Raw genomic sequence first — 16,936 nt, 5'->3', positions numbered from 1 at the left:
CGGCCCGTTCCCAGAGTCGGCCCCGGCCGGGACGCAGAACAGATGGTGGGGATTACGGGGAGGGATTCAGGGAGGCTTTAGCCTGGGTGTCTGCGGAAGTAATTCATTGCAGAGGTGTAGGCGTAGGACTGCTGAGCCCGCGCTGAGGAGTTCCGGGAAATTGGCCTCAGTGGAGCTACACATCAGGGCCCCAAAGGGATGGTCTCCCGGTGGCCCTTAAAAGCGAACGCAGTAAATCTCCCTAAAATGAAGCTGAAGGAAGTAAGGCAGTATCCAGCCTGGTGTTGCCGAGGCCCCAGGATGGTCATGAATTAAGTGGGGCACAGCGGGGCCGGCCGAGCATTGTATATTTCCTCCGGGTGGGCCTAGAGAGTGCATTGTATATTTCCTGGAAGGCTAACTGCGTTCCCGGAAGAATCCCTCTGGCCCTGGGTCTATTTCTTGATGGTCTTCCCCTGGCGTTTTTGGGATGCTTTTCTTCCTGGTCTCCTTCTTGCCAAATTCTGAGGTTTCCCTTGGGTGTCTTTCCCCACTGCCCCGCAGCTTCTTCAGACTCCCCCTGTGGGAGCCAGCACGGGCGGTGGGGAGCAGAGGAGGCCAGAATCCAGACAGCTGCATGGCCTTGGAGTAGCTGGCTGGAGAGGCCTGAAGAGTCCAGGTGATTGTAGATAATTTGGGGGAGCCAGTGGACAGATGGACTGACAGAACATCACAAAGAAGTGAAGGGTTTTAGCCTGATTCTAGGTAGACTTGATGAAAGTTAGAGACTGCCGGGCCTTTTTCCCTGCTGTTTGAGAGAGAAACCCCATGGCCGTCCACCCTGGCTCTCTCGAGCTGGGACACCAGAGGCATTGCCGGGGCCAGTGTGCCCTGTCACCCCCTCCCCAATGCTACAATGACTGTGGGGTCTGTCAGAGGAATGATCCAGCACTTAGTACAGTTCCTGGCCCATAGTAAGTGCTTAACAAATACCACAGTTATTATTAGGATTTGCCCCTCCAGCTGCCTGCCTGCAGCTCAGGGAAAATTAAGTTGGGCCAGGAAGAGGGAAGAAGATTTCAACTCTCCACCCCTGAGAGGGAGTGTTTCTGAGAGGGGCGGATTGGAATTACTACAGTTATTCAACTCAGTCATCAGTGGAGGGGAGAGTCAGAGGTGAGAATTAAGCTACCGTTGCCTGGGGTGTTGCTTTCCGATAAAGATGTTTCAGACAGTAAGATCAGGCATGCACACACACACACTCACAATGGAAGAACACCGTCCTGAGGCTGAAAAGGTCTAGGGAGAAAGCAAGTCTCCTGGAGACTAGATAAACAAATTGAACATTTGATAATGGCGGCATTTATGAACTCTGACAAGAAAAATAAAGCACCAGATGCTCTCATCCACCGCAGACCCTCGTTACCGTACCGTGACGGAGGGCAAATCTCCGGAAAGGAGTGCAGGGCTCGGGAAAATGAAACATTCGATCATCGGCTCTAAAAAATTGCCAGCCAGGCCCCGGAGTTATTAGTAAAAGAATTCACTCAGTCACTTACAATTGCGGTTAGGAAATCAGGGAAGTGGAGAGGAGTTTGTGAGGCTCCAGCCTTTGCGAAGAAAGACGTATCGGGTGGCTTCCTGAAGAATTTATTTTGTTCCAGCAAAACAGTGGGGCAAATGTCAGAGGGGAAATCTACACCTCCCTGAAAATAGCCATCTATTTGATGCGTATAAAGTCTTACATCTATTTGATGTGAGAGCAGGTATTACTGCATCCAGCTGCATCCGAGGCATGTGGCTGGAGGAAATGGTGAGTGTGTGTGTGTTAGAGAGAGAGAGAGAATCGATCAATCAATGATATTTACTGGGCGACTCCTGTGTGTAAAACACCATCTGAAAGAGTACAGCAGAAACAAGTGTCCTCAAGGAGCATAGAAACCTACAAAGTGCCCAAGTGCTTGTGTATATATCTGTGACTTAAATATTATAGATTATTTATATTAATGTCTGTTTCCCCTTCTAGACCTTAAGCTGCTTGTGGCAGGGAGCGTGCACCGGATCTGTTGTACTGCACTTTCTGAAGTACTTATTAGTGCTCTGCACACAGTAAGCACTCAAATCCCACTGATTGATTACTGAGGGAGATGAGCAGATCTAAATTACTTATAAACAGGGGGAGCCAGAGGAAGACCATGGACATAACAGGTGGTAGCAAGAATATATCAGGAGGGAATAGCTAAATATCTCACTGAAGGCACAGTTGAGTGGACTTGGGTCCATAAAGGCTGAGGATGAGGGTTAGAAACCTCAAGTGCCTATGATGTGCTGGTCTTGAGAGCTAGTCTAGTGGAACATTCCCACTTGAGTGCACTGAAGAGGATTGAGAGGTAAAGCAGGATATATTGAGAGGGAAAATGTCAGGGAACGTCTATCTGAAGGGCCACGAGGGTCTGTTTCATTTCATGTTTTCCCCAGTGATCTGGAAGAAGAAGTCAAAAGCCAGTGAATTCATTCTCCAGGCCCCGAGAAGATGGAGATCCAGGAGGGTAGCAGTAAAGAAATGTGATGGACCAGTAGATAGTAGGGGGAATGGACAGCTTTGTGCGTGGTAGTCAACCTGGAAATATGCAAGCTAAGCCTTTGGGGAAAGCAAATCCAAAGCCCAGCTAGCTGATGAAAAAAAATGAGGTTAGTGAAACATTAAATCTGGAAAACTCTCCGGACCAAAGCCAGGAAATTCCAGAGTTATGGATCCCCCCAGCCCCTGTAAGTCGACCCCCACACGTGGGTTGTATTTCATCTCCCCAAGTGCGGGGTTCACTTTCACACCCAAGAGGACACGGGCCTTAAAGCTGAGTTACGGCTGCCTGGGATGGAAGGGGAGAGCCGGGCGGCAGGTAACTCATCACCCAGACTTTCCGTCCGTTACTGCGGATCGGCCGAGGACCGGCTCTCGTGGGGACACCGCCCGGGCCTGGGAGAGCGGGTGAGGCGGTCGGGGTCGGCTTCGGGTCGCCGGCAAGGAAAGGCTAGAGTTTGGTCGCAGAAACAGAAGGGCCGCGGGAAAGCTGGTCAAGAGCGATTTGGGGGGGATCGTGAGGGGCCGTTCTGGGGCTCGTGTGGGTATTTCCTCATCTGTCTTCTCCCCACTTCACCTAGAGGCTTGCAGTCCCTGAGAGTCCCCGCTGCCGATTCCCGGGAATTTTCTCTTTCTTGTTTTGGGACCCCCTGGTGCCCTCTGGGGCAGTGCCAAAAGGGTGGCATGTTTCTTTGTCTGGGGCCCAGCAGCAAATGAAACTTGGGAAAGGGGCTTAAATGGCCACGGGGAACCATGAAATCAAAGGACGTTTCAAAGGCTGTTAGCCTCCGCCCTGTCTTATGGCAAGAAGAGTCCGAGTTGTTGATTGACGGAGCAGGAAGCTGTGTTTGCTTAGTTGGGTGACGGGGCCTGACGGAGAACCGAGAGGGGTGTAGGTGTTCCTCTGGGCTGCCTTACTGAAGTTAGGGAAGAATTCTTGGATGGTCTGTGGCTTAAAGAACCCAGGAAAGGGCGGAGGTTGGCAGGGTGATAATGGAACGGATGGCGGCGGTGAGGAAGTCGTCACGATGACAGCGTGGGGAAGTCAGCCTGATCCAGTCTGCCAACGCATGAGCTGGCGCTCTGTGGCGAGGGGCGAGAGTGGGGCGACGAGAGTGGGCCGCGGCATCGGGGCTGGGGCTCGGCACCCGCTCCGGGGCAGCCGACTGGCCGGAACCCGGCCACTTCGGGCTCTAAGGCCAACTTGTGAAGAGTCAGATCATCTCAACTCCCCACGACACTCGCCGAACAGGCCGGACTTCTTCCTCGTCTCTCGCCTTTAGCCTCTCTCCGTCCACCTTCCTTTCAGGCCCAGCGCCAGAAGGAGACGATCCCGGGGCCTCCGGTCTGGGCCGCAGTCAGGAGGACTCGTCGCAGCGTGCTTGGGGATGCTGAGAGCAGGAGAGGGTATGGGAGGGGCCGAGCTCAGGAGGGGGTGAAGCCCTCTGGAAATGGCACCTTCTCCATAGCGGGCCGGGCTGGGGACTGCCGTGGCTGTTGTTTCACTTGCAGCTGGCCAAGCTGAAGCGGACAGACAGCCGGGGCCCTTTCCCCTCCACTTCCCTGCTGCTCCGGATCAGGGCCGGGGAGCCTCGGGGGGGGGGTGTGTGGCCAGCTGGTGTGACAGGTGAGCCGGGGCGTCAGGCTGGAGCCAAGGAGGCCACTCACACGCCGACCAAGCCACTTTTCAAGGGGAGCTGTTCCTTGCCTGAAGAGGGTGGGGGGGAGTCTGTCGGAGGGCACGTTCGGTGTCGCAGAGGGCCTGCTTTGCTCTGTGGAGCCTTGCCCTGAGGCTTCCTCAACCAGAGCACAGCAGCGCAATGGTTGGAAGAAGAAACGTCCCAAGTCCGTTCTCGGGTTTCAGGGTTCTTTTCCTTCTGGAAATGAGACATTTCCTAGGTCACCCTGGACTATCCCCTGGGGTTACATATGACGGAAGCCCAGGGCTTCATCCGAGCCATGTGTGCTCCGGAAAGGTTTCACCTGCACTGGCTGGGGTGTAAAGAGATGCGCTGGGAGGGGCCACTGTCTCTAAAGAAGGAGCGTGAAGCAGCGTGGCGTAGTGGAGAGAGCACAGACCTGGGAGTAAGAAGGACCTGGGTTCTAATCCTGGCTCCGCCATTTGTCTGCTGCACGACCTTGGGCAAGTCACTTAACTTCTCTGGGCCTCATCTGTAAAAAATGGGGAAAAGACTGTGAGCCCCATGTGGGACAGGGACTGAGTCCAACCTAATTAGCTTCTCTCTACCCCAGGGCTTAGTCTAGTGCCTGGCACATAGAAAGCCCTTAACAAATACCACAATTATTATGGTGCAGCATAGCCCTCCTGCCCCCTCCTCCACCGCAAGCCCAGCCCCCAACACATGTCCCAGGTGGAGTCCCCATCCATTGTCCATCCGGGGCCCGCGCTCGCAGCGGGCGTCAGGGCGGCACCCTGCCCACCCGAGAGATCTGAGGGCGAGCTTCCTCTGCTGAGTGGCTCGAGAGGCCCGGAGGGCGATTCTTCTCTGGAATGAGGTGACAGCAAAGTGATGAACGACTCTGGCCACAGAAGGAAACAAGCTGCTCCCTCCAGCCCGCTCTCCCGACCGCTCAGCTCTGAGAGTTTATTTTGTTTAACAAGCCCGGAGATGACTACCGTGCACAGTTATTTCGCACCTCAGCATCGAGGTGACGGCAGCCCCGGCGAGGACCGGGTCCGAGGTCCTGCAGATGGATGCCGAGCCCCAGAGCCCCGAGCCACCCACCTCGGACATGGCTCTCTCTGCTTCTCCCAATCCCAGGGCCCTTGGGGGGGAGCGAATGTGGGGAGAAGGTCAGGAGAGAAGGTGGCCGAAATTCACTGGGCCCTGTCGAAGGCAGGGTGGGGCCGGGGACTGGGATAGTTCTCCTCTTCTCACACATGCCGGGCCCCACCTGTTATAAGGGAATTGTCACATTTTCAACTCCAGGAAAGAATTTCCGTTTAACTCCAGAGTGGGCCGCAAGTTTCCGGCGGTCTCCTTGCCCAAGTTGAAAAATCCCAAGAAAGCTGAAAAGCAAACTGGGGAGGCCAAGCCAGGCCTCGATCGTTGAGTAACAACTTGGGAAAGGCTCATCTGACCACTCCAAACAGTGTGCTACTCCTGGCAGCCAATCCCGGGAGTGCAGGGTGACCAGAAAAAAAACACTGAATCCTCAGACACTTTGGATCCATATTCTACTTCAGTTGAGAACTGAGTGGTGGAAGGTCTTTCTGAATCAAAATTCGGCGCTATGAGAAGCTTACGGGACCATCACCCTCCCTGCCCTTCCACTCCCATCCTTTCTGATATTTAAGTGCTTACTATGTGCCAGGCACTCTACTGAGCGCTGGAGTAGATCCAAGATAATCGGGTTGAACATTACATGTCCCACATGAGGCTCACGGTCTTAATCCCCATTGTATAGATGAGGTAACTGAGGCACAGAGAAGTTAAGTGACTTGTCCCCCTCGTTCCCCTCTCCATCCCCCCGTCTTACCTCCTTCCCTTCCCCACAGCACCTGTATATATGTTTGCACATATTTATTACTCTATTTTACTTGTACATATCTATTCCATTTTATTTTGTTGATATGTTTGGTTTTGTTCTCTGTCTCCCACTTCTAGACTGTGAGCCCACTGTTGGGTAGGGACTGTCTCTATATGTTGCCAACTTGGACTTCCCAAGCGCCTAGTACAGTGCTCTGCACACAGTAAGCGCTCAATAAATATGATTGATTGATTGTCCAGGATTACACAGCAGACAAGTGGTAAAGCCAGGATGAGAATCCAGGTCCTTCTGTCTCCCAAGTCTGTGCTCTGTCTGATAGACATGCCGCTTCTCTGTGTCTCCCAATCTCCACCGGCTCAGAAAAGGTGAGGAAATTTACCCAGATTTTTACCTCTGGAGCTTACCACTGAGGCTGGAATAGAAATTGTGTGGACTCCAGCTTTCTCAGTCTTTCGGGGGGGATTCACTCAGCCCTACTGTGGGCGGAGAGCAGTGTCCTGAGTGCTTGGGAGAGGATAACAGAGTAAGAAGACACAATTCCTTTCCTCGAGGAGCTTACAGTCCAGTGGATGGGTTCCTAAGGACTTCTGCTGCTGCTGTTGATGATTAAAGTCGTGAGACCCCAGTGCAAGCTTCTCCAGCTAGGCCAGAAAGAGCATAAATGGAGGCAGAGTTGTTGTTTTTTTTAAGTGAAAAAATTACTCAGACAACAAGAAGGTACCACTTTTCACTTCCCCTGCGTGGCTTACCTCCCCCCATGGAGAAATAGCAAATGAAATGGCCCCAGAAGCTTTTTCCCTCTGGTTTCAAGCAACTGTAGAAATGGTTGCAGGTAAAAGTATTTCTTGGTAAGCTGCAGAAGTCAGTGCTGTCACCATTCCATCATTTACAATGGGAAGCGGAATTGTTTGGCACCTTTCCCGTCGACTGCTTCACGGGTTTACGGAGAAGCAGCCAGCTGCTGGGGTGTGGCTGCGTGGGTGCTCTGTTCGTGGGTGTAGGAAGGGGCTGGGACCGGGGGTGGGGACTTGGTGGCCAGGTGGCCAGGGCAGGTTGGCCTTGACTTGGGGTTTTCCTGTTTTTTTTCACTCTCTTCCTCCCTTCAAGGCCCTACTGAGAGCTCACCTCCTCCAGGAGGCCTTCCCAGACTGAGCCCCTTCCTTCCTCTCCCCCTCGTCCCCCTCTCCATCCCCCACATCTTACCTCCTTCCCTTCCCCACAGCACCTGTATATATGTATATATGTTTGTACATATTTATTACTCTATTTATTTATTTATTTTACTTGTACATATCTATTCTATTTATTTTATTTTGTTAGTATGTTTGATTTTGTTCTCTGTCTCCCCCTTTTAGACTGTGAGCCCACTGTTGGGTAGGGACTGTCTCTAGATGTTACCAACTTGTACTTCCCAAGCGCTTAGTCCAGTGCTCTGCACAAAGTAAGCGCTCAATAAATACGATTGATTGATTGATTGATTTTGCAGGCACGAATGGTGTTGCAGTGTGGACACTTCTGGCTGGGTCTGTTGCTGGTGCCCATGACCTGCCTGATCGAAGACGTGGCCTGGAGAGCGTAAGTGGAATTGGGGCAGCCTTGGGTCGGGGAAGGGTCACACGGGGCCGTCTCGGTGGACTGCTTTGCTACTGAGTCACGATTCACAGCGGGACAGGATCTGGCTGAGTTGAGGGCGGGGAGGGGGGTCCCATCCCCTACCTCTCCCCGGCTGAGGCGAGCATAAGGTCATTTAATGTAGAAATAGGGGCTCTCCTGGGACCACCCGACACTCGTCAAGAAAACAATGGGTCTTTGGTGAAAATTGTGAGTGTTGGGGGGTGGCGTTGAGGGGAGAGAGTCACTGGTTTAATAATAATAATAATGATGGCATTTGTTAAGCGCTTACTATGTGCAAAGCACTGTTCTAAGCGCTGGGGAGGATACAAGTTGATCAAGTTGTCCCACTTGGGGCTCACAGTCTTAATCCCCATTTTACAGATGAGGTAACTGAGGCCCAGAGAAGCCCAAAGTCACACAGCTGACCATTGGCGGAGCCGGGATTTGAACCCATGACCTCTGACTCCAAAGCCCGGGCTCTTTCCAGTGAGCCACGCTGCTTCTGGTTTCAACTCAGAACATGTCTGGAGTGGGAATGGAACTTTTTGGTCTGAGCGAAAAAAGTCAGGGTGTTTTGTTGTTAGAGCTCTCGGCTGCTTTGGAAGGGGCCTCTTGGTCAGCCAGCCAGGGGATCTCAGTGCCCCATTATTCCGGGAGCCCCCTGCATCCCTCGGCAAGGGGCTGGGGAGAATCTGGTGGGGCCTAGAAGCAGTGTAGCCTAGTGGATAGAGCACGGGCCTGGGAATCAGAGGACCTGGGTTCTAATCCAGGCCTCAGTTCCCTCATCTGCCAAATGGGGATTCAGTGCCTCTTGGCCCTCCTACTTAGACTGTGAGGCCCATGTGCGACCCGATGATCTCGTATCTACTCCAGCGCTTCACACAGTGCCTGACACTCAGTAAGCGCTTAACGAATACAGTTATCCTTATTATCTGCTGAACAAATAGTCTCGTGCTCTCGTCTTACCGCCCCGTCTTTCCGTCGCGATCCAGGGCCAAACACACCTACCGCAAAACCCTGCTGGAGCAGGTTCAGGAGCTGGAGACCAAGTCCCGGGAGCTGGGGAGAGCTGCGCTGCGGGACAGCAACGGAAAGAGGTCAGGCAAAATCCAGTTCGATCGCAGTCGGGTGTGGATACTGGGAAGGGGAACAGGGCGGCCTTTCGGGTGTGACGCCTCTGTGGAAGTAAAACCCATGCCGTACTGGCCCCGGGAAGGTGGCGACTGGTCAGGGAAGGAGAGTCTCCCGATATCGGCGGCTGATCGATATCCACGGTCGCCCCGCTCGTGGGCCAGGGTTGGAGGGAAAGTTGGGGGGGATCCTCGGGGTTTTGGGGCGGGGGGAAACGACAGTTTCTGGCCTCGAAGCTGTGGGTGTCCTGATGTCAAGTCCTGAATTTGGACTAATGTTCGCTGCATCAGAGGCTGATGCAGGCCAAAGAGGTGGGGAAGCAATACCCTGTGTGAGGATGACTTGCTTTAGCTGGGGGAGCCTGCGAATACTGCACTTTGGGAGCCTCGCATTCTGCTTCATTCATCTGTTTTCCTCTGGCCATATTCCCTTTGCTTTGGAAATGTTTGCACAGAGATGATGTAAGGGAACCCGGCCTTCCCCCCCACCCACCCACCCACCTTTCCTCCCTCTCCTCAGCAGCACAGGCATTGATTTCCTCCCCCCCCCCCCCCCCCCCCCACCTCCGCTTCTCCTTGCTCCCAGCTTTTCTGGGTGGTCCATCTGGGCACTGCACTTGACAGTGGCGAAGGGCCCCAGCCCTCTCCAGGCGGATGCAGTGAGGGTCCGCTTACAATAAGCGCATGCTAAGCGCTGGGGTAGAAACAATGCAATCAGCTTGGACAAGCGGACCCCATCCCACAGAGGGCTCGCAGTTTACGGGGAAAGGCGGATGGGTATTTTATCCCCATATTACAGAGGTGCCCAGCGAGGAGGCAGCGGCCTGCCAAGGGTCAGGCCAGAGTTAAAGCGAAGCCCACGTTGCCCTTGGGGGATGTGTCTGGGAGCCCCGCATTGAGGTGGGGTCCCCGCTCTCTGCCGGGAAACGGGAGAATCTCCAGGCCCCCTGAGCAGGCAGGCCCGGCCTAACATCAGATTGGCTAATCTTCCCGAAGGGACCAAAGAATGGCCTAGTGGAAACGAGGCAGGGCTGGGAGTCCTGTGACCTGGGAACAAGTCCCACATTCCGCCAGTGACCTTCTGGGTGACCCTGGGCAATTCACTTCTCTGCACATCGGTTCCCTCACCTGTAAAAAGGGGCTAAAATAGACTGTGAGCCCAGGCCTGGGTCGGATCTAGCCAGGGCGCGGCCGCGGGGCCAGCCCCACCGAGGTCAGCCCCATATGGGACAGGGACTGTGTCCAACTCATTATCATCATCATCAATCGTATTTATTGAGCGCTTACTGTGTGCAGAGCACTGTACTAAGCGCTTGGGAAGTCCAAGTTGGCAACATATAGGGACAGTCCCTACCCAACAGTGGGCTCACAGTCTAAAAGGGGGAGACAGAGAACAAAACCAAACATACTAACAAAATAAAATAAATAGAATAGATATGTACAGGTAAAATAAATTCATTCATTCATTCAATCATATTTATTGAGCGCTTACTGTGTGCAGAGCACTGTACTAAGCGCTTGGGAAGTACAAGTTGGCAACATATAGAGATAAATAAATAGAGTAACAAATGTGTACAAACATATATACATGTATACAGGTAAATAATAATGAGGGTATCTGTTAAGCGCTTACTATGTGCAAAGCATTTTTCTAAGTGCTGGGGTAGATACAACGTGATCAGGTTCTCCCACGTGGGGCTCACACTCTTAGTCCCCATTTTGCAGATGAGGGAACTGAAGCACAGAGAAGTTAAGTGGCGTGCCCAAAGTCACACAGCTGACAAGTGGCCGAGCTGGGATTCGAACCCATGACCTCTGACTCCAAAGCCCGGGCTCTTTCCACTAAGCCATGTGCCAGGCACTGTACTAAGCGCAGAGGTAGCCACAACTCCATTTGTTTGTATCAACCACAGCACTTGGTAAAGTGCCTGGTACATTGTAAGTTCTTAATAAATGCAATTATTATTATTATTATTATTATCTGAAGCTGAAAAGATAGCTTGGTACCAAACAGTTGTCATTTTGAGGCAGTTAAGACACTTCAGCAGTCTCTCTCCACTCTCCTTCCCCTCCCTTTAAAACCCTCCACCTTTTTGGAACCTGAAATGAATTTTGCATACGTGTGGCTTTTGGGTGGAGGTCTCCCATAAGGGAAGTAGTAGACCCTCCCAACTACCATAGCCCAACAAGGAGACTTGGGCCCTTGTTTTGTTTTTTAAATGTTGTGAGAGATAGTGTTTTCTCAGGTTTCTAGCTAGAAGTATTAGAAGATGTTAACAGGACACACTCGGAGACTGCATCAGTCGGTCGTTTCTATTGAGCACTTACTATGTGCAGAGCACTGTACTAAGTGCTTGGGAGAGTACCAGCAGAATCAGCAGACACATTCCCTGCCCATAAGAAGTTTACAGTCTAGAGGGAGATTGAGCTGGAGGCCCTTTGCCATTTAATCAACTCTATCATATTTGGTTTTCAAATAATCACATCTAGTCAGAGGAGAAGCCGTGAGACTAATGCGGTCTCTTGGGTACAGGTCTGCCACCGCTAACGGACTTCTGTCCGGGGTGGTCTTGAAAGTAGCTGTAGTATTTGGTAAGTGCTTATTTTATGCCTAGCACTGTAGTCCGCCCTGGGATAGATCCCTTCCCCTCATTGGGCTTCCATTCTAATAGGGAGAGAGAACAGGTACTGAATCCCCATTGTACAAGTGAGGAAACTGAGGCCCAGATAAGTTGTGACTCGCCCAAGGTTGCCCAGAAGGCAGGTGGTGAAGCCGGAATCCGAATTCTCTCGCTCTTTCGACCGCTGCTTCTCGGTTTTGATAGAATGGGAGCGAACGTTTTTTTTGTGCCAAAACGGTGGCTCTCCATTGTGTACAAAATTGTCTGGAGGGTCTCACCCTAAAAAAAACCCCAACTTCATCTCCGTCACTCAAGACGAGTGACATTCTGAGCTTTGATGTGGTGTGGACGGTGGACAACTGAACACTCATGTCAGCATCCGGAGTGTCCGGTAATAATGGCATTTATTAAGCGCTTACTATGTGCAGAGCACTGTTCTAAGCGCTGGGAAGGTTACAGGGTGATCAGGCTCACAGTCTTAATCCCCATTTTACAGATGAGGGAACTGAGGCCCAGAGAAGGGAAGTGACTTGCCCAAAGTCACACAGCTGACAAGTGGTGGAGCTGAGATTTGAACCCATGACCTCTGACTCCAAAGCCCGGGGTCTTTCCACTGAGCCACGCTGATCCCAGGCTTGGGAGCCAGAGGTCTTGGGTTCTAATTCCAGCTCTGCCACATGTCTGCCGGGTGACCTTGAGCAAGTCACTTAATAATAATAATAATAATACTAATGGTATTTGTTAAGTGCTTACTATGTGCAAAGCACTGTTCTAAGCGCTGGAGGGATACAAAGTGATCAGGTTGTCCCATGTGGGGCTCACAGTCTTAATCCCCATTTTACAGATGAGGGAACTGAGGCACAGAGAAGTGAAGTGACTTGCCCAAAGTCGCACAGCTGACAATTGGCGGAGCGGGGATTTGAACCCATGACCTATGATTCCAAAGCCCATGCTCTTTCCACTGAGCCACGCTGCTTCTCTGCGCCTCAGTGACCTCATCTGTAAAATGGGGATTAAGACTGTGAGCCCCACGTGGGACAACCTGATCACCTTGTATCCCCCCCCCAGCGCTTAGAACAGTGCTTTGCACAGAGTAGGCGCTTAACAAATGCCATTAAAAAAAAAAAAGCACCTTTGAGATATGCAATGAGAGTAACCACAGTTTGTTACCTGCAGTGTGAACGAACGGGACCACCTATTAAAGAGACTCGGCCGAAAGACCCCTCCAACGCTCTTCCGGGCTCACTCCATCCAGCAAGGCGTGCCGCGTAAGTGACCGGAGGGGACGGGGTGACAGAATGGGGGGTTGGGAGGAAGGAAGGGGAGGGTCCACTTCATAAACTGCGCTAATAATACTGATGGTATTTGTTAAGCGCTTACTGTGTGCCAAGCACTGTACTAAGCACTGGGGTGGCTACAACCAAACTGGGTTGGACACAGTTCCTGTCCCACATGGTCTCAATGGTCTCAGTCCCCATTTTCCAGATGAGGTAGCTGAGGCACAGAGAAGTGAAGTGACTTGACCAAGGTCACACAGCAGACAAGGGGCGGAGCTGGGGTTAGAACCCACGACCTTCCGACTCCCAGGCCTGTCAACAGGTAGATTAGGTAGTTGGGAATATTCATTCATTCAGTCAGTCAGTCGTACTTATTGAGCGCTTACTGTGTGCAGAGCACCGTACTAAGCGCTTGGGAAGTACAAATTGGCAACATCTAGAGACGGTCCTTACCCAACAGCGGGCTTACAGTCTAGAAGGGGGAGACAGACAACAAAACAAATTAATAAAATAAATGGAATATGGAAGTATGTACAAGTAAAATCAATAGAGTAATAAATCTGTACAAACATTTACACAGGTGGTGTGGGGAGGGGAAGGAGGTAAGGGGGAGGGGTTGGGGAGGAGGAGAGGAAAAAGGGGGCTCAGTGTGGGAAGGCCTCCTGGAGGAGGTGAGCTCTCAGTAGGGATTTGAAGGGAGAAAGAGAGCTAGTTTGGGATGTTGGGAGGAAGGGCATTCCAGGCCAGGGGGAGGACGTGGGCCAGGGGTCGACGGCGGGACGGGCGAGAACGAGGCCTAACGGGGAGGAGATTAGCGGTGGCAGAGGAGTGGAGGGGGCGGGCTGCGATGGAGAAGGACAGAAGAGAGGTGAGGGAGGAGGGGGCGAGGGGATGGATGGACAGCCTTGAAGCCGAGAGTGAGGAGTAACGGGGGTATCTGTTCAGCCCTTAGTAAGGGCCGAGCAATCAATCCATCAATCAATCGTATTTATTGAGCACTTACTGTGTGCAGAGCACTGGACTAAGCGCTTGGGAAGTACAAGTAGGCAACATATAGAGACGGTCCCTACCCAACAGCGGGCTCACAGTCTAAAAGAGCCCTGTTCTAAATCCTGGGGTAGGTACAAGTTCATCCGGTCAGACACAGTCCCCGTCCCACGTGGGGCCTCCCAGCTAAGGAGGAGGGAGAAGCAGCGGGGCCTAGTCGCAAGAGCCCAGGTTTGGGAGTCAGAAGACCTGGCTTCTAATCCTGGTTCCGCCACTTGTCTGCTGTCACTTTGGGCAAGTCATTTCACTTCTCTGTGCCTCAGTTGTCTCATCTGTAAAATGGGGGCTGTGAGCTCTGTGGGGGACAGGGCCTATGCCTGACCTGATTGAGAAGCAGTGTGTTTTTTTTTTTTTTTAATGGCATTTATTAAGCGCTTACTCCGTGCAAAGCACTGTTCTAAGCGCTGGGGAGGTTACAAGGTGATCAGGTTGTCCCTCGTGGGGCTCACAGTCTTAATCCCCATTTTACAGATGAGGGAACTGAGGCACAGAGAAGTGAAGTGACTTGCCCCAGGTCACACAGCTGACAACTGGCAGAGCCGGGATTTGAACCCATGACCTCTGACTCCAAAGCTCGTGCTCTTTCCTGCTGAGCCACGCTGCTTCTCGGAAGCTGGTTCAGCGGGAAGAGCAGGGGCTTTGGAGTCAGAGGTCAGGGGTTCGAATCCCAGCTCCGCCACGTCTGCTGTGTGACCTTGGGCAAGTCACTTAACTTCTCTGAGCCTCAGTTCCCTCATCTGTAAAATGGGGATTCAGACTGTGAGCCCCACGTGGGACAACTTAATAATAATGGCATTTATTAAGCGCTTACTATATGCAAAGCACGATTCTAAGCGCCGGGGAGGTTACAAGGTGATCAGTCTGTCCCATGGGGGCTCACAGTCTTAATCCCCATTTGACAGATGAGGTAACCGAGGCACAGAGTAGTAAAGTGACTTGCCCAAAGTCACACAGCTGACAACTGGCAGAGTCGGATTTTGAACCCACGACTTCTGACTCCAAAGCCCGGGCTCTTTCCACTGAGCCATGCTGCTACTTGATCACATTGTATCCCCCCAGCACTTAGAACAGTGCTTTGCACATAGTAAGCGCTTAACAGATGCCATTATTATTATTATTATTATTGTTGTATCTTTGCCGATGTTTGACAAGTAGTAAGTGCTCAACGGGCATTTTAACCCCCATTTTAAGATGAAAAAGGCACAGAAGTTCACCGATTTGCCCAAGGTCACACAGCAAGCAAAAGAGAGATGTACTACAGTCCCCTGCTCATGGGGAGCTTAGAGTCTTCCTGGGAGAGGAAGAGAAGAGAGGAGGAGGGATGGGGAGGGTGTCCAAGGTGGGATGGCAGGGCGCAGCAGCTAGTGGGTTTGGCATCAGACTAGCCCAGCCTGATGTTGCAGGGAGTTCTCTGAGATGCAGTCATTCAGTTGTATTTATTGAGCGCTTACTGTGTGCAGAGCACTGTACTGAGCGCTTGGGAAGTCCAAGTTGGCCACATATAGAGACGGTCCCGACCCAGCAGCGGGCTCACAGAAATCACATGCCTGAATGACAAAACCTTTCCCTGGAAAACCAGAGGGCCTCAAGTTCCCCAGCGGGAGTCCCGGGAGGGTTTTCTTTAAGACTCCAATGGGGTTTTGTTTCAAGTGGTGCTTCCCTCCCCACTCCTCTGTCTAGAGGCTGGAAGTCTTTCAATAAATGTGCCGGGAACAAGCAAGTTCTTATCCCCCTGGCCTCTGGGCCATGCAAAGACTGGGCTGGGGACAACAGGCCAATGGACCTCACGTGTGGTTCACTTAAAACAGGAATACCTGTACTTCCCAGGCGCTTAGTACAGTGCTCTGCATACAGTGAGCGCTCAATAAATACGATTGAGTGAATGAATGAATGAATAAGAAAGGCCCCACCTCCTCGTTTGTGTTGGAGCAGGACCGCGTTTGCCCCGACTGTCCCGTCTTCTTTTTGGCTTACCACGGGCCAGGCACTATACTAAGCGCTGGGGTTGATACAGACTATCAGTCAATCATCAATCAATCAATCAATCGTATTTATTGAGCGCTTACTGTGTGCAGAGCACTGTACTAAGCGCTTGGGAAGTACAAGTTGGCAACATACAGAGACAGTCCCTACCCAACAGTGGGCTCACAGTCTAAAAGGAGGAGACAGAGAACAAAACCAAACATACTAACCAAATAAAATAAATAGAATAGATATGTACAAGTAAAGTAAATAAATAAATAGAGTAATAAATATGTGCAAACGTATATACAGGTGCTGGGGGGATTTTTAGGTTGGACACAGCCCACGTCCCAGGTGGGACTCACGGTTTTAATCCCCATTTTACAGTGGAGGCCAGAGAAGCGACTTGTCCGCTGTGTGGCTCTGGGCAAATGGTGGGACTGGGATTTAGAACCCAGGCCCACGCGCTACCCGCTCGGCTACCCTGCTTCTCTACCGCTTGGCCCGGAGTAAGGGCTGAATCAGTACCGCGGAATCAGGGAGGAATGATAACGGCAGCTAGCCCCTCACCCTCCCCTTTGTTCCCTGCTCCCTCAGATGGCTACGCATTTTCCCAAGAGGAGCACGGGGTCGTTTCGCAGTCAGAAGTGGTCCGATCCTACGACACCACCAAACAGAGAACCAGGCCGGCCTAGGCCTCCACCGCCACCGGCCCCGAGCGACTCCCGAGAGGACGGGACCGGAGCCAGAGGGATCACCTGCAGGCCCTGGACTACGGTGGGTGGGAGGAGCCGGACCCTGCCAGCTCTTTTCTGTGGCCTTAGCCAGTACGTTTGTCCACTGTGTGTGTCCCCCCGTTCCCCGCACCCCTCGCCCTCCCCAGCGCTCCGCCACGCTCCTCTGTGTGTCGTCCCGAAGCCTCCGACTGTGCTCCGTGAGGTGTGAGATTAAAGCCGCTGTTTTCCCGACCTCCTCACGGCAACCGTGTTGTTGTGGGAGGAGGAGGAAGAACTGGCCAAGCCGGGAGAAGCCCTGGCCCGATGGGATCGGGGCACAGGGCCTCACCGCTTGGCCCGGGCGGTGATAAAATCCCACGCGTGCGGAGGGACAGTCACAGCTCTCCCGGCCGGCCTGGGAGAGGGAGAAAAGGCCAACAGTGGGGAACGTGAGCGAGAGACGGACGGTTCTCTGCCGTCTCTAGTTCTTCGGGCT

The 16,936-nt window shown here is 52.4% G+C and overlaps 1 protein-coding gene across 1 annotated transcript in view; it reads left to right on the top strand.

Moving 5' to 3' along the window:
* The window catches only part of ATP8A2 (ATPase phospholipid transporting 8A2), a 333,778-nt gene extending 317,086 nt beyond the window's left edge, over positions 1–16,692 (top strand). The window contains exons 34-37 of the mRNA XM_038762117.1: positions 7,560–7,648; positions 8,680–8,784; positions 12,615–12,706; positions 16,322–16,692. Of these exons, the coding sequence (XP_038618045.1) occupies positions 7,560–7,648; positions 8,680–8,784; positions 12,615–12,706; positions 16,322–16,419 (384 nt within the window). The 3' untranslated portion in view covers positions 16,420–16,692. The remainder of the gene's footprint in view (positions 1–7,559; positions 7,649–8,679; positions 8,785–12,614; positions 12,707–16,321) is intronic.
* Positions 16,693–16,936: the final 244 nt, after the last annotated feature.

Source organism: Tachyglossus aculeatus, chromosome 20 (genome assembly GCF_015852505.1).
Source record: "Tachyglossus aculeatus isolate mTacAcu1 chromosome 20, mTacAcu1.pri, whole genome shotgun sequence".
NCBI lineage: Eukaryota > Metazoa > Chordata > Mammalia > Monotremata > Tachyglossidae > Tachyglossus > Tachyglossus aculeatus.
Note: the sequence above shows the minus strand (reverse complement) of the source record. Positions and strands in the feature narration are given on the sequence as shown.